Below are 24,960 nucleotides of genomic sequence, written 5' to 3'. Positions count from 1 at the left end.
TGGGCCCTGGGCATTAAACTCAGGTAACTTTACCCACTGACTATTGTGCTGGCCCCCAAGGACAGTGATTTTCAGCTCAGGGCTGGTTTTCCTATCCAAAAGGCTGCCACTGTGGTGTTCGTTTTGTTCTGTTTTGTTTTGTTTTCCCCAGACAGGGAGAGTTTCCTACATCTTAGATTAGCCTTAAATCTGTTATGTAGAGGATGACCGTGAACTTTCTAAAGAGTAGTAACTGCCCTTAATCACTGAGCCACCTCTCCAGCTCTAACAATTCAAGTTTTGATCGAAACTATAACATGTCTAGTTAAAGGGGTTGGGGATTTAGCTCAGCGGTAGAGCGCTTGCATAGGTAGAGCGCAAAGGCCCTGGGTTCGGTCCCCCAGCTCGAAAAAAAAAAAAAAAAAAAAAAAAAAAAAAAAACACGTCTAGTTAAAGTTATCCATTACGGTTTGTTTAGGCCTAATTGTTTCTAAGTCCTAACTTTATTAGAGAAGCAATATCTAAGATGTTCCTTTATGTTAGTTAAGTCATCTGAAAATCTACTCTGTTATCAGATGTGTTAGGAAGCCTAAGAATATAGGTATCAGGGATAAGAAAGGTTCATGGAAGAAAGCAAAAGAGTACGGGACCTTCATGGTAACATCAACACCTAAGGTTAGGTTATCCAATACAAGCCTAAGAAGCCAGAAATGAAAGCTGGACATGGTGGTATGTGCCTTTAATCCCAGCTTTGGAGGCAGAAACAGGAAGAGCTCTGTGAGTTCAAGGCCAGCATAGTCTACAGAGCAAGTTCCAGGATATCCAATATTACAGAGAGAAAAGAAAACAGAAATGAATCTATATAAGGAAATGATATAAAAATCAAGGCACAAGGTATCATTGGTATCATTGATAGGTTTTATTCTATAGTAAGAGGAAGGGAGGAAGAAGGTAGCCATTAGATGGAACATCAGAGAACCTGGAAGTCCCCATGTCCAAAGTAAAAAATACTGAAGGTCATAAAAAGAAAAAAATGGGAGTGCTGGAAGGATGGCCCATCAGGCGAGAACACTAGATGTTCTTCTAGGACTCAGGGTCAATTCCCAGCACACACAGCTCACGGCCATCAGTAACCAGTTCAGGAGCCCTGACATCCTCTTCTTGCCTGCATGGAGACCAGGGACGCATTCACCTGGTGCAGTCAGACATAGAAGGGGAAGGAGGACTGAGTCAGCTGAATCCATTGTGGCTGTGGTTGGCTTAAAAAAAACAAAACAAAAAAAAAAAAAACTAAAAAACAACAAAAATACCAGTACAGTTCTTGGGGTCCCATATAAGAATCTCAAGATTGGCACTGTACTAACATGGGGTGTTCTGGCTTCACTTCTGTTGCTGTCACAGAACACTGACTGGAAGTAGCTTAAGAGGAAAGGTTTTATTTCAGTTTACAACTCCAGATCACAGTCAACTTTTTAAGGATTAAAGGAGGAACTCAAGACATCACTTCCAACCAAGAACCTGATCACAGCCAAAGAATTCCACCCAGAACCGTGAAGGATACTGGGTGCTGACTGGCTCAGAGGCGAGCTGTACACATCAGCCTTCCTTTACAGTTTAGGACCACTGCCTAGGATGGTAACTGTTGAAGTTACAGTCTCGTTCTTCCTCCTATTTCTTCCATGCTCCCAGAAATAAGACTCATACTCAAAATATAGTTACAAATACCTTGGCCATACAGCTAGGCACTTCTCTGACTAGATCATACCTTAGAATAACCCACTTATTTTAATTTACATTCTGACATGTGGCTGGTTACCTGTGTTCAGGTACCACACATCCATCTCCTCACATCTCCCTGGGCAAATCCTTCCACGCCTGGCTCTATCCCAGAAGTGATATATCCTTAATACATACGAGACAGAGATAACCCACAGTGGGCTGGGCCCTCCTATATCGACTAGCAATCATGACAGTTCCCTACAAATAACACCAATCTGATCTTCAAATGTCTTTTTAAAACTGAGGCACTCTTCTCAGATGACTCTAGACTGTGTCAAGTTGTTAGTTGAAGCTGACCAGGACAGAAAACATCATTAATTCACAGAATTCTCACAGGAACCCTGGAAAGGACTTTTTAGCTTTGGCTTATAAATAAGAGATGAAGTACTTCTTCAAGAAAGAAAAACTTTAATATCACATATGAACTTATAACTGAAGGCAGAAGCTTTTAATTCTGTATACAAAGCACCAGAAAGAAAGGGGGTGTTGAAACAAATCTCATGTTGCCCAGGCTAGCTCAAACTCTACATGGACTTGCTTCTCTTGCCTCCATCACTCAAGCATGGGATTACGGGCAGGTGCCACCACATTGGCTTAAAAATATTTGAAGTCTGAAAACAACCTTGTGGGAGGTGATTTTCTCCTATCCAGTAGGGTCTAAGGTAGAAGTCAAGCCATTAGGCAAATACCTTAATGCTGAACTAGCCTGCCAGCACTCAGTTTTTCAAATAGTTTTTAAAAGCTTACAAATTATAATATACACTGTGCATGTGTATATGATGCATGTGTGTCTATGCAGGAGCACACCCATGTGTATGGGGGCCAGTGGTAGATGTCAGGTGATTCCTCAGTTGCTCTTTTGGTTCTGAGACAGGGTCTCTACTATGTCGCTCTGGCTGTTCTGGAACTTGCTGTGTAGACAAGGTTGGTCGGGAACTGACACAGAGCTCCTCTGTGGGAAATAAACCATACCTGGCCTTCGTTCTTATTTTGAGACAGTGTTGTTTACTGGGCCTGGAGCTCAATGACTTGGGTAAGTTGGCTGTTCAGTGGGAATCCACCTAACGCCACTTCCCCAAGCTTCCGGATTCCAGACACATGTCACTGTGCTTGGCTTTTCCTCGTACACTGGGAATCGCTGTTCATGCTTGCCATGTCCCCAGTTCCTTGGTATTCTCCTCTTTTTTGAGGTGGTTCTCATGAGGTAACCCCAGATGCCTCAGACGTGGAGACAACAGCCATTCACCACTCCTTCAGAACTGCTTTCCTTTGTCATGTCCCTCTTTTAGGAGGGAGACTGTATTTTATTCTTCTTTCTTTTTTTGGATAGGGTCTAATTCTTAGCCCAAGCTAACCTCAAACCTGAAACAGATTTTCTGCCCCAGCTTACTGAGTGTTGGGATGAAAGGTATGGGCCAAGCCTAGTTGAGAAAGACTTCTGGGGAATCTTTGGACTTGTGGACACACACATACTAGCAGGAGCTAGTCACTTTAAACAGTACAAGTCAAGAGTTTTTTCACAACAAAGTATAGGCTTAATGAAAACAACCCTAGAGTTTTGGAATATGACATCAAAACTTACTGCTGCCTGTAGAAACAGCTCAAAACAAATTAAGGGGCACAGTGGTTAAGAGTTCTGACTGCTCGTGCAGAGGATCAGGGTTTGGTTCCACCCACAGGCTATAGTGCCCTACTATCTGCAACTCTAGTTTCAGGGATGCGGTGGTTTCTTCTAACCTCCTCAGGCACCAGTCATGCAAAAGTATTTATCTTTCTATTATAAAATGTTTATATTTCATCATTATCAAACAATAAAACAAAACAGCAAAAGCATACAACTCCAATGAAGTCACCACAGACACTTACCAGAACGAGACAGGTATCTACAAGAGAGAAGGTGCCAGAGCGCCCGATGCCTGCACTGCAATGGATCACTGCAGGACCATGGTCAGGGTTCAAAGAACCAGATTCTCTAACTTTAAACAAGAAATTTAGGAATGAAGCTGGTGACTCTGGAACGCCAAAATCTGGCCAGGTGGTATAATGAAAGTGAGATATGGTTCTGGTTTCACCACTCTGAAATGTGAAAGTCAAGGGGAAGTTAGTTCTAGTATTTTTCTTATATAAACACAGAGTAATTGATGCAGAAACATAATGTGTTGGGAATATATAAAAACAACAAGAATAAAAACCGAAGACAAACACAAGAAGGTGAAACACTTGGCTTACATAACACAGCCCTGGGTTATACATCCCTCTCTGGTTCAGTCCCTGCTGTCGAATAAAACTGGGTGTGATAGTGCATGCCTGTAATTCCAGCAATCAGGACACAGGCAGGATGATCAGAATGTCAAGGTCATCTTTGACTATATATGGAATTCCAAGGCCAGAAAAGCTGGACATGAGAATACCAAACTGTGGACCTGAGAATACAATCATGGAGCTGTACTTATCATGGGTAAGAGGCATGTCCACACATCTAAAAAGTAGATGTGCACATGCACCCATCCTGTCTTCTGCAAAGCTGTGCGGTTAGAACATTCCATGTCACTTACCAACTCAAACAGTATTTCACTGAATAGACTAGACACATACTTGAAGTCAGCTTGGCCATATTTCCTTATCTTCTTGTTATCCTAGTTTCTACTGACAACTGAAATACTCTACCTCATTTTTCTTGTTTCTTTGATTTTTCTGTGTAGGCTTGGCTGTCTTGGAAGTCTTTGCCAAGCTGGCCTCAAACTCTTTGAGATCTGCCTTGTGGATGCTGGAATTAAAGGTGTGGGCCACCATCACCCAGAGGTTTTTTGTTTTTAAAAAAAACTTACTCGGGCTGGAGAGATGGCTCAGAGGTTAAAAGCACTGACTGCTCTTCCAAAGGTCCTGAGTTCAGTTCCCAGCACCCACATGGTGGCTCACAACCATCTGTAATGAGATCTGATGCCCTCTTCTGGTGTGTCTGAAGGCAGTGACAGTGGACAGTGTACTCACATACATAACATTAATAAATAAACCTTTAAAAAAAAATCTTGGGGTTGGGGATTTGGCTCAGTGGTAGAGCGCTCGCCTAGGAAGCGCAAGGTCCTGGGTTCGGTCCCCAGCCCCGGAAAAAAAAAAAAAAAAAACAATCTTACTCTATCGTGGTACAGGCAAAGGAGGTGCGTGGGAAAGCGGGAAGGAAGCCCTGAAAGCGTGTGTGACAGCAGCACGGGCAGCTGCTGTGCAGATGTGTCAAAGAACTTGCCAGGGAACAGTCAGGACATCTGGAGAAAAGACCCACATCAGGGTCCTGGGATCATATGCCACCTATTTCACCATTTCCTTCACAGCTCAGTAAGGTCACACTTCTGTGTGGTCATTTATATTCCAACTGTAGGTAAGTTCCAGGAACTATCATTTGCACCTATTTGGCATGAGACGTTTTATACGCATCCATACTGTCCTTTGATCTCCACAACAGTCTGCGAACATACAATTTCCATTTTATATGAGGTGAACTATACCTCCACTGAGTAGCGAACTGAAATGTGAATCCGGTTCACTCCAGTCATCCTCTTTTTACTCCAATACCAAGTTGCTTTGTATCTTCTTGGTGATGCAGACTGAACCACAATCTGACAAGCACTCTAAGAAGGTTCCTCACACCTCAGCTATACCCACAGCCCACTCATATTTTAGGTTTTGGTTCGTGGGACTGAAGATAGGACTAGAGTAAACTAAACAAGTCCTCAAACCACGTTACACTTATAACATCCCCTCCTGTATTTTTAATAATTACTTGCTTTCTTTAAAAAACTGTAATTATTTGAAACTGTACGTATATTTGTGTGTCTGTGTGTATCTATGTGCATCACATATAGACTGTGGAGGCCAGAAGAGAGCACTGGATTCCCTAGAGCAGGAGTTATAGGCAGTGGTAAGCTTCTTGACATGAGTACTGGGAACGGAACCTGGGCCTTCTATAAGAACACTGAGCCATCTTTCCAGCTCCAACAGTTAATTTTCAATTCTCAAATATTAATATTAACCTGAACATTGTAATTCTTTGATTTTAGAGTTCTTCAGAATGCTTAAGAGTTACTTTAGACAGAAATACAGTCTAAAAACATGTTAACACCCAGATACTATTACAAATATCCAAAAGCAAGTATAGTACCAAGTCCCAAGAATTCTTAAAACCATCAGATAAAACTGAAACTTTGAAACAAGAAAAGCCTTACATTGATATTTTCTAACTGTAGTAGATGTACTGTATAATATGATTTCACATCTTCAGATAAGAGCTTCACGCTGAATCCTGTTTCCTTAAACACCATCTCTCGGTCATCCGTTGGCCAGTACTGTGCACATTTAACCTAAATGTAAGAATAGTTTAGACATGTTATAAAACCATAACAACAAACCCCACAAATTCACACTATACGCCTTCAGGCACTGAAACCTAAGAATGTCTAAGGCAGTTTAATGAGAAAATTTTGTAAAGTAGCTCCATAAATGTTTCCTTCCCATTTAAAAACCATAAACATAAATGTTCATCAAAATGTGCTATGCTTCTTTATTTTGAGAATCTCTTTATATAGCTGTGGCTGTCCTGGAACTCACTGTGTACATCAAGCTGGCTTCAAACTCACAAGAGATCCACCTGCCTCAGCCTCCCACATGCTGGATATGCTACCATGCTCAAAAGTGTGCTTTTTTTTTTAAAAGATTTATTTATTATATATGAGTACACTGTAGCTGTCTTCAGACACACCAGAAGAGGGCAACAGATCCAATTACAGATGGTTGTGAGCCACCATGTGGTTGCTGGGATTTGAACTCAGGACCTCTGAAAGAACAGTCAGTGCTCTTAACTGCTGAGCCATCTCTCCAGCCCAAAAGTGTGCTATTCTTAAAAGCATAATTACATTTTAATATATTCAGTTTGAGTTTCCAGAAGTATCAAGCTCTTGCAAGAATCTTATCTTCAGAGAGCACTAAAGAGGTTTTCTGTCAAGCTAGATGGTGGTGGTGCATGCCTTTAATACCAGCACTTGGCAGAGGCAGGCAGATTTCAAGTTCAAGGGTAGCCTGGTCTACAGAGCGAGTTCTAGGACAGCCAACCAGAATAAGCCTTTTGGTTTGTTTTGACACCTAGAATTGTAGTTCAGGTTAAGTGTAATGGATAAAGCTTAAGAAGAAAAGGACATTGTACAATAAAGAGAGAAACAGAAATAGCATTAACAAGAACAGGGCAAATATAAAGTCCAAACACACACACACACACACACATACACACTCTCTCTCTCTCTCTCTCTCTCTCTCTCTCTCTCTCACACACACACACACACACACACACACACACACACACACACACACACAATAAAAGGGGAGAAAACCCTGGAGTAATATAGGTAAAAGAAAAGATAACATTCATTTGACTTGGACAGTAATCTAAAATACAAAAATGAAATGAACATATTTAAATTCAAAGAATAGCAAGGAAGAGCCAAGAATTTATTATACCCTGCCAAAATGACTAAAATTTAAGTATAAAAAAGCAGATGCGGGGTTGGGGATTTAGCTCAGTGGTCGAGCGCTTGCCTAGGAAGCGCAAGGCCCTGGGTTCAGTCCCCAGCTCCAAAAAAAAGAACCAGAAAAAAAAAAAAAAAAAAAAAAGCAGATGCACTTTCACTGACATTAAAGAACTCAGACACTAAAATGCCCACGAGGGGCTAAGGAATGGCTCAGCAGTTAAGAGTACTTGTTGCTCCTACACAGGACCCAGCCGGCCTACATGCTGTCTCACACCATATCTTTACCAGTTCCAGGTGATCTGATGCCTTCCTCTAACCTCTGAGAGTACCAGGTACACATGTGGTGCACATACAGACAGTCAGGCAGAATACTCATACACACAAAAGAAATAAATCTTTTAAAAAAGTGAATCTACTTTGATGTGAGAGAGATGAAATTTACATTCAAACAAACAAAACTCTGCCCACCACTGCCTCTCTAGATTCGTTGGAGAGTACAGAACACAACCGCAGATGGCTATGTCAACACTATTGGAAATTCTGTTAGGCCAACATCACGACAAACTAAAAACATGCACTATCACCAAAACCCAGTAACTATGAATTTAGGAAGAATTAAGAATCAGAAATCTGTCATAGAACAATGTGGTGTATTAAAGCTGGAAATGATCTTAAGAGGTAAAAACCACATAAATCTTAGTTATAACATAAACTGGACAAATATTATAGATTGCTGGGTTTTCTGATACCATCTTCCTCACCCCTTTTCCTTCTTTTCTTCCTTCAAGACATGGTCTTGTTTGTCTAGCCTAGAACTCAGAGATCTGCCTGCTTCTGCTTCCTAAATGAGGAGATTAAAAAAAACATGCATCACTGTACCTGGCCCTTTTTCTGTTTAAAAACATGTTTACTTTAAAGCACGGGTCTGTGTGGGTATGTGAATACAGTATCTGGTGAATTTAGAAAGGACACCGAGTCCCCCTAGAGCTGCAGTAACATGGTTGTGGGCTGCCAACATAGGTGGTGGGAACGGAATTAGGGTTCTCTGCAAGAGCAGTATTTGCTCTTAACCCTTGAAACCATTTCTTTAGGCAAAACTGCCTCACCCTTCTACTTGGCCCTGTTGACTCTCACCTACTATTTACTCCCCCTTCCATTAGATTTTCTCTATCAACCTAATACCAACCTTGAGGTACTGTGATTATTTTTCCTGTAGTCACACCCACAGTAATCTCAGTACACAGCGATTCTGTAAGGCTTCCTGTACTTTCCGAAACATTGGGGGTATAGATGGTGATTGCTACTTTATATATATATGTGTATATATATATATATATATATATATATATAATATTACAATGAGTTTACTCTTAATTAGTGATTGTTTATAAAGGCACGATTCTTCTGTCAAGGAATTATTGGGTAATGAGCCTGGAGTTCTGAAAAAGAGCCCAGCATATAAAACACCTCAACATTACTATAACCCAGTTCCTATTGAACACTGCAAACATTACTACCAAAACAAAACAAATAACAACAAAATTCAAAGAACAACCTAACCTCCAAAACTTACTAGTCCCACAGTAATGTTCTTTAATGAGAGTGAGTTAAATGACATACCAAAGAAATCAACGAGGGGAATAGGGAGACAGCTTAGTGGACAGAGTGGTCGGGCAGAGTGGTGACTGCATGAACACGGGTGGCTGAGATGGATCCCAGCACCACAGAATAACGCTGGGCCTAGAGATGAGCACTCAGACAGAGGAGAGCAGACACAAGTGAATCCCAGGGACTCACTGGCCAGTCAGTTTAGCTCATATGTGAGCTCTAGGTTCTCACCAGACAGTCATCCTGATAAAAATAATCTGAGTTAAATGATGTCATCGAACGGACCTAACAGATATTTAGAGAACACTCTATGCACGGTAAAGAGAGAAATAGAAATAGCATTTACGAGAACAGGACAAATATAAAGAAAATCCAAACACACACACACACACACACACACACACAGAGAGAGAGAGAGAGAGAGAGAGAGAGAGAGAGAGAGAGAGAGAGAGAGAGCTCAAAAGCACCAGCAATGACAAACAGGAACAGAACAAATCCCAATTATGATTTAATAATCCTTTCTTTAAAAAAAAAAAAGGATGGGGAGGTACAGATTACACATTCTTATCAGCAGCCTAAGAAACATCCTTTAAGTTAAATCACTGTTGTGGAATGCTGTCCTCCAAGAAGGAGAGTGTGCTTCTGAACCCTAAGCAGCTGTGATTACCCACAGGAGATCTGTATAAGACCGAGCCCTTTAACTATCATTGCGGAGGCTGGGAGGAGCTCACTAGGTTTTTCTCTTTAGGGTCAGAGACCATTAACAATGGCTACTGGGACAGAGAAAGGTTTTCTCTTTTGTGTTTTTTGAGATAGGGTCTCACTATATAGCTCTAGCTATCTGGAACTCACCGTGTAGACCTACTGGCTGGCCTTGAATTCAGAGATCTGCCTGCCTATAGACTGCTGGGACCAAAGGTGTACACTGCCATGCCCAGCTTTCAGAGTTGTTTTTCTTTGGTAGTGCAGCCACTTATAGATTCCCTGTGTTGTTACAAATAATCTCACATCTACGCTACTGTAAGAAGTCTTATTCATTAGCTTGCCAAACTACGCTTGGGTGCAACTGTCTCTGTTGCTATCACTGATGCCCCACCTGGAGTTAACAGACATGTGCCTCAGGAAGCATCCACACACAATCTTATAGAAAGAAAGTTAATAGAATAAAACTACAAAGCAACACAAGAAACTACAGGAACCACAGATTTACACACTGAAAACAACACACCAAGCAAAAAGGAAACAAAAAAGAAAACATATCACTGAAAGAGAAATGGGCCACTGAAAACAAAAGATGTATAGAATTGAATGAAATATTTAGACACAACATTCCAAATCCTCTGGCTACAATGAATAAATATAGAAGAACGCTTATAGTTCTAAATACTAAGTAAATAAATACATCAGAGATATCTCAAAAAGGCTAGCTATGGAAAAATGAGAAGCCACACCCAAAGGTAGTAAAGGTAAGAATTAAAGCCCAGCGCAGAAACTAATGAAATGGAAACTAGAGAAACAATACTAAGAATCAGTGAAACAAATGCTAGCAAATTTACTTTATGAATCCAGCATCACTCTAATAATAATGTCAGACAAAGACCAACATACATAGAACATAACTGCAGGTTCTCAATATAATACTTGCAAACTGAATTCAAGACATAAGAGATCATTCACCATGATCAAGTGGGCTTACTCCACAGACACAGGGGTGGTTCAACATATGTAAATCAACAATCGTACTTCACCACATAAATTGACTCAGGGACAAAAACCACATGATATTGAAAAAGACATCCCTTTATAACAAAAGTCCTAAGGAAACTAGGAATAGGAAGAACATATTTCAACATAATAAAGGCTATATATGACCAACCAAAAGCCGACGTAACACCAAACAGAGAAAAATTTGAAATATGTTGGCTAAATCAGGTACAAGACAAAAGTTTTCTTCTATCTCTACTCTTATTCAATATACTTGAAGTCTTAATTAGAGCAGTGAAACAAGAGAAGAAAACGAATGGGATACAAACAGGAAAGGAGAAGCCTATGCATTTTTATTCACAGATAAAATAATTCTATGTATAAGAGATCCTAAAGATTGCAACAGAAAATTCTAGATTGATTTGTCTTTGCAAAAATGTCAAGATACAAAATTAATATATAAAATCAGTAGTCTTTATATATGTCAATAACAAACATACTCACAAAGCATCAGGGAAAGAAGCTCATCCTAACTGCTTTAAAGAAGACCATGTAATAAACCTAGGTAAAGAAAAGTCTCTACAAAAGCTACAACAGTAAAGGGAGAAAAAAACTCAAAACCCTGAAGACAGTAGAAAATGGAAAGACTTTCTCTGCTCACAGGCTGTATGGCTTAGCTGGGAAAATTCCTGCTTAGCAGGCATGAAGGCTGAGGTCCAGTCCCCAGTACTGACAAACAGAAAGAAGGAAGGAAAAGTATGTAGGCTAGTTAATATTGTAAAAAAGGCCAGACTATCCAAAGCAATGTACAGATTCAGTGCAATCACCATCAAAATTGCAAAGCTATTTAAAAGTATATTTTAGAAAAATCTTAAAGCGCTTAGCCTGGCTGTGGTGGTACACACCTTTGATCCCAGTACTGCTCTTACAAAAGTTCTAAAGGCCTGGGAGAAGGGCAATCCAAGTCTGAGAAAACAAAACAAACAAACATAAGGGCTAGAGCTATCACCATACATGGTATACTAGAGCCATAACAAAAGCAGCATGGCACACAAATCCATCCAATAGAAGGAGAACCCAGAAGAAGCCTCGGCAGCTTCACCCAGGTGCTTTCTGATGCAGCTGTCACTGGGGTGGGGCAGATAAAAGCAGATCCTGAGGGTTCAGACAGTCCAGTCAAAACAGGGGCCCAGGTTGGTCTCAAAAAATAGAGTAGAAAGCAGTGAAGAATAAACTCTGCTCCCCTATACACATACACACACACACACACACACACACACACACACACACACACACACACACACACACACACACACGGCAATGACTTTAACAGGACTCTACTAACTTAAGAAAATAACGCAAACAGATGACAGTAGAAACCTAAATCAAGATTAAAAGTTTCTGCACAGAAAAGCAAGTAGTTAAGTGAACAGACCCTGCCAAATAGGAGAAAATATTTGTTACCCGATTTATCTGACAGACAACTAATAGCTAGAGTATATAAAGAATTCAAAAAACTAAACAAAAAGACAAACAACCCAATCAATAAATGGGCTAATGAAATAAACAGACAAGATGAGACATAAATGGCATTTATACATAAGTGTTCAATCTAACTGGCTACTAGAGAAATGCAAACTGAAACTACATAGATAATCCAATCTCCCTCTAGTCAGGATGACAGTAGAAAAAGCCTGACGGACAGAGCCATAAACGCCTTTAACTCCATCACTCAGGAGGCAGAAGAAGGTAGATCTCTAAGGCCAGCCTGGCCTACTAAGGAGTTCCAGGACAGCCAGGGCTACACAAAATAAAGGAAACCACAACAGTAACACCACTACGAACAAAAACCAAACCAAACCCCAAAACCTCTGCTGGTAAGGATGTGAGCAAAGGGGAGCTGTTACATGCTGTTGATTGAAAAGTAACTAGTCCACGGCTATGGGAATCAGTATGAGGGTTCCACACAAAACTGAAAGTAGACCTACAACATGACCCAGCTGTATCGCGTCTGTGGACCTAACCACAGAACTCTAAGGTCAATGTAGGCCTATCACAGAGAGACCTACGTTTTATTAACATTTACAAAGGCACTATTCACAAAAGCTAAATTAAAAAATCAATTCAGGTGCCTAACAGCAGAAAAATGAATAAAGAAAATGTATATTTACAGAATGAAAACTTTTAACCAAAACCAACAAAGTTATGTCCTTTGCAGAACTATAGATCCAACTAAGATAATGCACCAAGTGAACTATGATGATCTCAGAAAGAAAAATACCGGGCTTTCTCTAACGTATCTATCTACACAAAATGAAAGCGGAAGTGGAACTATCAAGGAGTACAAAAGAGCCAAAGGAAGAAAATGGGAGAAGGGGGCTGAGGAAGCAGGGCAGAGAACACACCCAACACATCTCTATGATACAGAGAGGTGCTTATGTAGCAGAATGAGACATTTACTACTATGAATCTATAAAATTCATTTTAAAACACTGTAAAGAAATGAAAGGACGGAAAAGCATCTATTGGTCCTGGTCAGAAATATCCTGGCCACAAGTCCAAAATAGTAAGTGAGCATCCACCAAATACAAAATGTGCACAATGACGACCCCATGCCACACACCAGACCATCAGTGTTAAATATTACTCACCAGCCAGGCGTGGTGGAGCAAGCCTTTCATCCCAGCACTCAGGGGGCAGAGGTCAGGATCTCTGTGAGGTTGAAGCCAGCCTGGTCTACACAGTCAGGACAGCTAGGGCTGGTTATACTGAAAAACCCTGTCTCAAAAAACAAAACAAAACAAAACAAAACAACAACAAAATACTCACCGATTCTTTCTCTACAGTTCGGTTTAGCATGACAACTGCTCTGGTCTTTTGCTGCCACACCATGAGCCAGAAATGGCAGCATGTGTTAGGAAGTGGGCCCTGTAAGGACAGAAGAGCACATCAGGGATGGAGCTGGAGAAGGACAAGGCTTCGAGGATGCTACTGGAATGCACTATTATAGTCAGTGGGTTAGGTCCTGATAGTAAATCAACATTTCAAATGCACTGAAATTCTAAATACAGTGTGCATTCAGTAATAGTTACCTCTGTGTAAAGACATTTTATTTACTGAGGCAGGAAAAGCAGCATATGGGAATACCTGGTATCTTTCAGCGTTAAGAGTTGGATAACTAGGTTCAAATACCAACTATAAAATACAGGTAAGACTTTGTCCCAAACAGAGCTAGCCTAGTTCACTATTTCTGATACTGTCTTATTCATATGGCCTTGCCGCCATTACCATAGGTGCCTACAGTACAGCACCTCCTGACTGCTCACTTTCTAGCTACAAAGGCTATTAAGAAAAAGGAAATCTGTCTCTTTCCATCTGCATAACAGACAGGTGATATGTCACAAAGATCATCAGGAGACCTGTGGGAAATAGGGAAGTGTGTCATCAATGCCCAACCAACAAGCCCAAGTCAACACAAAAGAACTTGCAGAAAAAAATAACCATGAAAGTACCTACAAATCAGTTTGTCGTGCCTAGTATCACTTGGCAGAGCTAAAAGTGAGTAATAGTTCATATTACAAAACGCAATGGAGAAGGAAAAATCAAATATATACTTCCAATTACTTTTACATTTGGTAGTTAGGAACACTAATGATAGGGTTAAAAAAAAAAAGATGAGATGAAAAAGCATGTACAAACTGTGACTTCCTTTCCTCCTTTGTGTAGGGCTGCAGACATAACCCTGGGCCTCAAACACGCTAGGCAGATGCTCTACCACTGAGCTTTATAAAACCGACCTCCTCCTTACTAACTCTGAGTGAAGGCTGAAACAGAACCAAGTTCCACTGTTCCTAAAGTAACTGCAGCATGTAACCAACTCCCAGAGCATGCAGCAGACTTCAGTGTCAGGAGCAGGGAAGAACGGAGCTGTACTACCAACCCAACTGACACTGAAATCATCTTTAGGGCAGATGTAGTTTTGGTATACAGTCAATACTTAAATACTGCTCAAAATATATTGCTTAAATAAATAAGCTCTAAGATTAACCTGTTTTTAAAAAAAAAGACTAGTAATGTGGGATATGACAACCTTACATTAGAGGATACTATTCTCTCCATCCGGTGTACATTATTATCTACTTACAATATAAAATACACAGTTGAAAGGTGAAAAAACAAACCACATCCTCCCTTCCAAAACGAACAAGAGAAAATTCCCAGTAAAATAAATGCCTTTTTCTTTCATCTTAAAGAAAAAAATCATGGGCGAGGGGGGGGCCCTGGAGAGATGGCTCAGTGGTTAAGAGCACTGACTGTTCTTCCAGAGGTCCTGAGTTCAAATCCCAGCAACCACATGGTGGCTCACAACCATCTGTAATGAGATCTGATGCTCTCTCTGGTGGGTCTGAAGACAGCTACAGTGTACTCATACAAATTTTTTATTTATTTATTTTTTTAAATCATGGGCCCAGTTGGTGAGGCACACCTTTAATCCCAAAGGACCGAGGATCTCTGGGAGCTCAAGGCCAGCCTATCTACACAGTGAGTTCTAGGCCAGTTAGGGCTACATACTGAGATCCTGTCTCAAAAAAAAACCATCATGAAGCGGAACTAGAAAGATAGCTTGGTAGTTAGGAACACTTGTTTTTTCAAAGGATTCCATGGTGTGACTCACAGTTCCTGATAACTCTAGCTCCAGGAGATCTCTCTCTTTTCTAGCTTCATTGAGAACACATGGTATGTATGAAAATACACAGAGAGAAAGACACACACACAAAACTAATAAAATATAAAGTACAGGTTAAAAAATCATGAAGCGGGGTTGGGGATTTAGCTCAGTGGTAGAGCGCTTGCCTAGCAAGCACAAGGCCCTGGGTTCGGTCCCCAGCTCCGAAAAAAAGGGAAAAAAAAAAAAAAATCATGAAGCAACTCGGAGGTGAAGTCCTTTGTGTGCACATGCATGCCTCACCTCTTGTACTGCTTCTAAAGACTAACAGATAAACATGCAACAGCTGCTACCGGATAAAGAACAAAGGATTTGAAATGATAAGAATTAGTCTATCGGTTCCTCCACAAAGTACAAATGCTACCGACTTTTAAACTGTAAAATGGACACAATATACCAACGGGCTGATTAGGGAAAAAATTCTAAAACTCAGGGGAAGGGACAGGGAATTGATCTAATAAGCAACAAAGAACAATCGAAACACTGTAGTAACAAACGTTAAACGTTGCAGGTCTTCTCTGTGTCCAAGCAACATGCTATGCATGAGTACAACCGAGATGCAGGCTCAGCCCTACAAAGGGCACAGAGGGGCTTCACTCTCATCACACACCCAAAGCCTGAGGTTTTTACAGGCTGGCCAAAGGAAGGTGAGTCTAGCAGAGAGGTGACAGGAAGAACAGAGGCACTTACAGTCTCTCTCCATGTCCTAAGCATAAGTTGAGGCACAGAAGAATCAGGCACCTATCAGATGTGGGAATCACACAGTAGTGAACCATGTCTGAAGAGCTGGTGGCAAGGAAGCATCTTACAATGCTGCACCATATGTGTGGAATTGAGCAACTCAGAAAAGGTCAGGGTAGAAAACTGGGAAAACTACACCAGGACACAGAAAGGAAATCAGGAAAAAAGAAACAAACAAAAACTAGAGACAAGCTGCTATCTTCCCCTGACAGTAGAATCCTGTCTATCAGGACATGAGAACAGTCTTAAGTTAATAATCATGGAATTGATCATCAGGAAATTTTGTCATGATGAGTTCTGGATGCTTAAAAAAGGATCACTAGGCCAGGCTGTGGTGGCCCATAACTTTATTTAATCCCTGAACTCATGAAACAAGAGGCAGGCGGATCTCTGTGAGTTCAAGACCAACCTGGTCTACAGAACAAGTTGCTGGAGAGCCAAAGCTAAACAGAGAAACTCTTGAAAAATCTTGAAAAACAGAAGCAACAAAAATCACTGATCCAATAATTACTATTTCTTTTTAAAAAAAATATTTATTTATTTATTTATTAATTATATATAAGTACACTGTAGCTGTCTTTAGACACACTAGACAAGATCTCATTACAGATGGTTGTGAGCCACCATGTGGTTGCTGGGATTTGAACTCAGGACCTTTGGAAGAGCAGTCAGTGCTCTTAACCACTGAGCCACCTCTCTAGCCCTACTATTTCTAATAAAAGCGGCAACAACAACAACAAAAAAGGCACAATAAATAATTGAGTTGTTAGGTACTATATGAGTGCACTGGATAGTTTTATATTAACTTAACACAAACTAAAGTCATCTAAGAGAAGAGAACCTCAATCAAAAAAATGACTCCATAAGACTGGGCTGTAGGCAAGTCTGTAGGGTATTTTCTTACTTAGTGATTGACTGGGGAGGGCCCAGCCCACTGTGGGTGGTGCCATCCCTGGGCTGGTGGTCCTGGATTCTATAAGAAAGCAGACTATATAAACCATGAGGAGCAGCCAGTAAGCAGCACCCCCACATGGCCTCTGTATCAACTCCTGCCTCACATGAGTTCCGGGCTCTCATTATTTTTGATGATGAACTGTTATATGGAAGTGTGAGTGTAAACAAGCCCTCTCCTCCCCAAATAACTTCTGGCGTGGTGTTTCATCACCACAGTAACCTTAATTAAGCAATGAGCTTTCATGAAACACCACTTTCTAGGTGACAGATGGACAGACAGAACAGATAGTACGAATATAAATGCTTGGGGAGATAAATCATTTATACAAAGCCGTGCAACACCTATAAGAAAACAGAGAAGGATCAGGTGTGGTGGTGCCTTTAATCTTAGCATTATTAGTCCAAGGCTTCTCAGGCCTATACGATGAAACCTGTTTTTTTAAAAAACCAAGAAGACAGTAGAGAAGGAACTGTAGCTTCAAATTTTGGCTTCATCTTACCCACTGTTATGACTGTATGACAATCACATTCTTCCTCTGAAACATAAGATAATAATAACATTTAACGGAGAGGCTGTTCAAAGGTTAAATTATATAAAACATGCAAAGTAGGGAGATGTTACAAAGCTGCCTTTTATTATGTTTATTTCTTTTGTGTGTGTGTACTAGGGAGTGTGCATGTGGATGTGTGTGCTACACGTTAGAGAGTGCAGCAAGTCAGAGAACAACTTGGAAGAATTGGTTCACTATACCACATGGGTTCCAGGGACTAAATTCAGGTCGTCAGGCTTGGCAAAAAGCACCTTTACTTGCTGACTCATCTTGCCAGCCCACAAAACAGTTAACTCTTTTTAAAAATAATTTTACTCCTCCTAAGAATGTGAATGTTCATAGTAGTAGGGTGTTTGTCTACATAATTATTGTGAAATAGGCTCCCATGAATTGAAACTGGCCTTAAACCTCTGCTCCTCCTCTGCCTGGGATTACAGGCATGTATTACCAATTACCACGTATGGTTTTTTGTTTTGTTTTGCTAAAACAACCTGTTTTATTTAAGCAGTGGCTGCCAAAGTAGTTCTCAGTCTTTGGATGAACAAAGGGTAGTTTTAGTGTTATCAGCGGGATTTTTGCGGATTCTGTTAGAGCAGAGCGCACTTTAGGTTACAGAAGTTGCGAGCTAAGGTCTCAGGCAGGGGACACACTTCAGACGTAACAGAACTCACCTCCATGTGTGTGAGGTTCCTTAGATTCTACCCTACCAAAAGCAAACACAGTAACAAAACATGGTCCCCAACATTGAAGTGGAGAATTGGGGACAGCTAAGAGAATCATAAGAAAGACCTTCCTTGGGGACTAAGAAAAAGAACGAAGCAGGGATACAGAGGGAAATGGCAGAAGGAAGAGCTGTATTAGGAGTAAGCAGCCATCTGTCCTGGTCTAGCTGTAAGATGTTCCCCCTTGGGCTCAAGTGTTACAGGCCTGACGTAATCTGATGGATGCTTGGGAGGGCTCTGGCCTAATCAAAGCTTAATCTGTTCATAGGTTAGTGTGCCAGCACTAGGAGGCAGTGACTAGCACGAGGAAGCAGGTCACTGGGGAATGCCCTTGTCACATAGCTCTTTTTCTGTGTCTTGGCTGCTACAATATGATGCCTCACCTTAGCCTTAAAGCTGATCTCAAACTAAATCTCTGGAAATTAGAGGCCAAAATAAATGAATTTTCCTCTTCAATTTCCCTTCAGGTATTTGTCATAGCAATGAGAGCCTAACTTAAAAACTTGTTTTTTTGGGGTTGGGGATTGAGCCCGGGGGTAGAGCGCTTGCCAAGGAAGCGCAAGGCCCGGGGTTAAGCCCCCAGCTCCGAAAAAAAAACCAAAAAAAAAAAAAAAAAAACCCAAAAAAACAAAAAAAAAAAAAAAAAAAAATGCTTTTCCACACTCTAAAAAAGTAGAAAATACTTTTTTAGCTCTGAATATTGATCTTTTAAAAAAAATCCTAAATGATTACAACTATATATAAGATAAACGTCACTCACTATATAACAGCAAATTAAAGTTTACATTCCCTATCCCCATTAAAGATTGCTACTAAAAGGTATGTGTATGATTAATTCATTCAACCCACGTCAACCCTTTCATGTGGATTCTCAGGTCAGTTTCTCAAACACATTAGAACCACTGAGTATTATATACTTTATTTAGTTGTTAATTTTCAATTCACTTCATGAAGAAAAACATACTGGGTCCAAGTTAAAGAGACTTCAAGGGATTCAAATTATAAGCAATGAGGCTATTAAACTTGTGACCATAGACGGAGGAACACGAGTCCAGGAACTTTCAGCTTATTATTCTTAGCCAGCCCAGACCCAGCAAAGAACTATAACTGTGTCCTCACACGAGTCTCAGTGCAGCTGAGTTACTTCTCCATATTCTGGATGTTTAGCTACAGTACCAGTGCGGGCAAACCTGTTTCATAAGCTGCACCTACTGGCATGCACACTAGCAATCCCACAGTGGCAGGCAGGGTCCGGTTATTCCTGCGAGTTCTGTGGCACCTCGAGGGGGTGCCAGCAGGAAGCAACTCATCACTCTTATGTGGATGAGCAAAGGAGTAAGGAGGAAACGTTCTCAATGGACTCATAAATACTCCCCACTCCTGGGTGTAAACTGTGACCTTAGGAGAAGGAAGGTTAGGAGACAGGGGCAGGACAAGATCTGAGGGTAGGAATGAGAGGAGACCTGAGGGGAAGGCTGCTGCATCCTTCATGGAGGCTTGCTCAGTGCCTGGACCCACTTTAAATCTATGCTACAGATGAACATAGCATCTTTTCAAATGTATATTCTCGAGGTTTCTTTTGTTCTATGAATTGTGAATTAATATCCTTAACAACGTTTACACAAGACTGTTTCTCCTTCCTTTTAGTCATAGGGAACTTCAAGTGAAACCTTCTATTTCTCTAGCAGAGAAAATTGCAATAGCTCACAGGTACATTAATCTGAACTTAAAAAAAAAAATTACTTCACACTTTTCTCTGTCTTTCAAACAGCAGGTTACATTAATCTCTTGGCTTTTTAAAAACCTCAAACATGGTGCTACAACAGTTAAGGACAATTGCTTCTCTTCCAGAGGACCAGAGTTCAGTTGTAAAACTCACAACAACCTATGATCCCAGTCCTAAGGGCCACTTCTTTTGGCCTCCATGGACACCCTGTGCACATGTACATATATACATATGCACAGAGACACATAATAATAAAATACAATGTAAAACTCTCAAATATTATAGGTTATACCTCTGGACATTTTTGACTGGGAAAAATGACAGTGCTGGTTGCTGTCTAAGCTCTATGATCTCAGACTGAAACAGCTCGTGCACTGTGAAGGCCGGCATGAGGAACCGCTAGGGAGGGGTAGAAAAGGCAGGTGCGCAGCAGTGTGCAAATGTCTAGGCTCTGCAGAGGGTCAGACCCTATCCTCAGCCTACATGGCTGTACTCTCTCAAAGTAATATTCACAGAATAGAGAAGGATAGAAAAGAGCATTCGGGGCCTCCCTAGTTCTTCATCACAAGTTAGGGGGAGAGATACCCCAAGCCATTTCAAAAGAATTTCCTCCATTGAAAACAACCCTGAGATTTCACCTCACACCAGTCATAATGGCTAAGATCAAAAACTCAGGTGACAGCAGATGCTGGCGAGGATGTAGAGAAAAGGGAACACTCCTCCATTGTTGGTGGGATTGCAAGATGGTACAACCACTCTTGGAAATCAGTCTGGAAGTTCCTCAGAAAATTGGACATAATACTACCTGAGGATCCAGCTATACCTCTCCTGGGCATATACCAGGATACTCCAACATATAATAAGGACAAATGCTCCACTATGTTCATAACAGCTTTATTTATTTATTTCCAGAAGCTGGAAAGAACCCAGATGTCCCTCAACTGAGGAATGAATACACAAAATGTACATTTACACAATGGAGTACTACTCAGCTATTAAAAACAATGATTTCATGAAATTCATAGGCAAATGGATAGAAGTAGAAAATATCATCCTGAGTGAGGTAACCCAAACACAAAAAACACACATAGTATGCACTCACTGATAAGTGGGTATTAGCCCCAAAGCTTGGATTACCCAAGATACAATCCACAGACCATGAAGCTAAAGAAGAAGGATGACCAAAGTGCAGATGCTTCAGTCCTTCTTAGAAGGGGAACAAGGGTTTGGGATTTAGCTCAGTGGTAGAGCCTTGCCTAGGGAAGTGCAAGGCCTGGGTTCGGTCCCCAGCTCGAAAAAAAAAAAAAAAAAAAAAAAAATTGGGAATATTCACAGAAAAAAACACAGAGACAAAGAGTGGAGCAGAGACTGAAGAAAGGCCATCTAGAGACTGCCCCACCTAGGGATCCATCCCATATACAAACACCAAACCCAGACAATATTCAGATGCCAAGAAGTGCAAGTTGACAGGAGCCTGATATAGTTGTCTCCTGAGAGGCTCTGCAAGAGCATGACAAATATAGAGGCGGATGCTCACAGCCAACCATTGAACTGAGAATGGGCTCCCCATTAGGGGAGTTAGAGAAAGAATTGAAGAAGCTGAAGGTGTTTATAACCCCATTAATACAATACCAATCAACCAAATCTCCCAGGGACTAAACCAAAGAGTACACATGGACAGACCCATGTCTCCAGCTGCATATGTAGCAGAGAGGGTGGCCTTGCTGGGCATCGATGGAAGGAGAAGCCCTTGGTTCTGCCAAGGCTCAATGCCCCAGTATAGGGGAATGTCAGGGAAGGGGTGGGTGGTTGGTTGGGGGAACACCCTCATGGAAGCAGGGGGATGGGGGAAAGGGAGTTTATGGACATGAAACCGGGAAAGGGGATAACATTTGAAATGTAAATGTAAAAAAATCCAATAAAAAAGAAATAGTAACATTAGAAACAATTTTACTTTTCATCAATATATTCAGAGTCTAGAAGCTATGACATTTACAACTGATTTCAGAATCAGAAAACTAAAGGATAGCATGTAATTTGCAAATTTCAAAATACACTTTTAGATATGTTTCAAGCACAGCAGGCAAACTCCACTTTCCAGGCATCTGCTCAGCACCACACTACTTGCCTGTGTTAAGATGTAACTTCTTTGTGCCTCTTCTATGTCAACTAAGCTGGCATTAATATAATCATTTTCAGCACTCTGCAGTTTAACACGACTGTGATCATCTGAAAGTAGAGAATGATAAATCGTAACTGTCATTTCAACCTCTCCATTACTTTTTATTTGATGCTAATATTCTAAGGTAATTAGAACTGACAGAAGAAATAAAACATAAATTAATACCAAAGGAGAACTGACACATATCCTTAGTTATCGATTTCTTTTTTTTAAAATAAGGAAGTGAGAATATAACCTTGTTACTGGGTGTTGGAAAGAAGTGCTACTGTTTGCACTCCATCATCTACGGTAACATGAAAAACTGTCCAGCATGTGCAGTAAAGTGACGAAGACACTTACCTTCCTGGAAGCGAAAGTCATCTCAATCCTCAGTGCCTAGGAACTGAGATCTATGTGCAAAACCGTAACTGGGCTCAAACTGAGAACAGACCCTTCATTTCTTGGTAGCATGAATACAATTGTATTTAAATAATTCTTAACAAAGAAAAGTTAAAGTAACTGGATCATCCAAACTGTATTCTTTATAAGAGTACTGGAAACACTTCATTACTTAAGACTGTTAACAGGTTAGACACATTTCTACATTTTAAAAATAAAATTTTCAGATTTAGAATTATTCTAATTTCAATGTCTAAAATGCAACACTTAGGGGTTGGGGATTTAGCTCAGTGGTAGAGCGCTCCGGAAAAAAAAAAAAAACAAAAAACCAACACTTGACCTTGTTAATGAGGAAGAAAAACTGAGGAGCATGTAAGCACTTATCATGTAAGCAGTTATTCTAACTTAAATTTAGAATCTTAAACATAAAAAACAACACAAGCATAAACTAAGTTACAAACTGAATGTATGATGTTTAACTTCAGAGAATATATTCTGTGATAAACTACTCCCCTCAAAGAAATCTGCCCTGAATATTACTCTCTTTCCACTGTCTCTTGGCTTTTTCTTCTTTAAGCTAGGGTCTCATGTAGCCCAGGCTGGCCTCAATCAACTGGATATGCAGCAAAGAATGATCTTAAACTCCTAATCCTTTACGAATACCTCTCACAGCTTGGCTACCCCTATTTCTATCCTCCTTTTTTTTTTCTTTCTCCTCCATCCCACACCTTTTTGTGGTAGACCAGGCTAGCCTCAAACTCATAGATCTACCTGACTCTGCCTCCTGGAATGCTGGGATTAAAGGCAGGTGTTACTTTACCTAGCTTTCAGGCTATCATTTTTAAACCAAAATCCATAAAAACGACTGTAACAAAACAAAACCCCAAACTGTCTAAACTATTTAAGATAGTTTGAAGGTACTCGGCCCCGCCTAGGTCCATAGGGAGTGGCCCTAGTAGAAGGATGTAGTAGGTGTGGCCTTGTTGGAGGAAGGGACAACCAGTAAGGCACACAGTCTCATTGTGCTTGGGCTAAACCTCTGAGCTGTAAGTCAGCCCTAATTAAATATTTCCATCACAAGAGTTGCCATAGTCAGGCTGGAGAGATGGCTCAGAGGTTAAGAGCGCTGACTGCTCTTCCAGAGGTCCTGAGTTCAATTCCCAGCAACCACATGGTGGCTCACAGCCATGTGTAATGGGATCTGATGCCCTCTTCTGCTGTGTTGAAGACAGCAACAGTGTACTCACATAAAATGAAAAAAGAAAAGAGGCCAACTAGAAAAGAGTTGCCATAGCCATGGTGTCTCTTCACAGCAGTAAGACCCAAAGACATTATTTCTTCATACTATAAAACTGTTGCGGGGCTGGGGATTTAGCTCAGCGGTGAGCGCTTACCTCAAAAGCGCCAGGGCCCTGGGTTCGGTCCCCAGCTCCGAAAAAAAAGAACCAAAAAAAAAAAAAAAAAAAAAAAACTGTTACATGGCTTTTTAGTTTCCAAAAATGAATATATCTCAGATGTTCCTATTAGAATGAACAAATGACCTCTGTAAATATTATATGTCACTTGCCAACAATCTTGCTATAGTAAATAGTAATGCTATCTTGCTATAGTAAATCACATACACTAGTCTTCAGGGAAGATGACGTCAGTAAGCACTTTTTTCTTTCTTTTTTTTCTTTTTTTCCGGAGCTGGGGACCGAACCCCGGGCCTTGCACTTGCTAGGCAAGCGCTCTACTGCTGAGCTAAATCCCCAACCTCCAGTAAGCACTTTTTAAAAACTTTTTTTTTGTTTTTGTTCTGTTAACAGTTTAATCATCTTATAATTGACACACTGTACAAGATACTGGACAGCTTCCTACTTAACAAAATAAAGATCATTATGTCTCCTGGATAACATGCTAACAGAAGAATGCAAGCTCTCAGAGAAAGCAATACAACCACCAAAATGTAGATCCCTCTACAGTATCCTGCAAAGGGGTGCATTCCCTCATGCTGCAACCACAGGAAGAATACGAACCCAAAGTCATGCGCACGCACACGCACACGCACACGCACAGGCACACGCACAGGCACACTGTGCTAGCAATTCAGTTCGTCTGCATAATGTTTTCCCAGACCAAGGCAGGGTGTAGAAGCTAGAACTATAAAAAAGCTTAGCAGCTTAAGTGTGTTCCCTGTTCCTGGAATTCAGATATTTCCTTTCAGTCTTTAGCCCAAAACTTTACAGTAATCACACCCAATGACTAGAAGCACAGCAGGCACTGGATACTACGTGAAAGTCGCCCAAGGTCCAATGCAACTACAGGGCTTTGTTTCACTGTCTAATAATAATTTATCCAATCAGCACAGGAAAACTATATTCTCTAGGGTTTAAAAAACAAGTTTTAAATTGT

The 24,960-nt window shown here is 40.7% G+C and overlaps 1 protein-coding gene across 3 annotated transcripts in view; it reads right to left on the bottom strand.

The window, feature by feature from the left end:
* Positions 1 to 24,960, bottom strand: part of Ptpn2 (protein tyrosine phosphatase non-receptor type 2) — a 68,003-nt gene that overhangs the window by 13,185 nt on the left and 29,858 nt on the right. For all 3 annotated transcript variants that reach the window (XM_032886026.1, XM_032886025.1, XM_032886027.1), the window contains exons 3-6: positions 22,135 to 22,235; positions 13,416 to 13,514; positions 5,979 to 6,113; positions 3,625 to 3,834 (exon numbers count right to left, since the gene is read on the bottom strand). In XM_032886026.1, the coding sequence (XP_032741917.1) occupies positions 3,625 to 3,834; positions 5,979 to 6,113; positions 13,416 to 13,514; positions 22,135 to 22,235 (545 nt within the window). The remainder of the gene's footprint in view (positions 1 to 3,624; positions 3,835 to 5,978; positions 6,114 to 13,415; positions 13,515 to 22,134; positions 22,236 to 24,960) is intronic.

Source organism: Rattus rattus, chromosome 15 (genome assembly GCF_011064425.1).
Source record: "Rattus rattus isolate New Zealand chromosome 15, Rrattus_CSIRO_v1, whole genome shotgun sequence".
Taxonomy (NCBI): Eukaryota; Metazoa; Chordata; class Mammalia; order Rodentia; family Muridae; genus Rattus; species Rattus rattus.
Note: the sequence above shows the minus strand (reverse complement) of the source record. Positions and strands in the feature narration are given on the sequence as shown.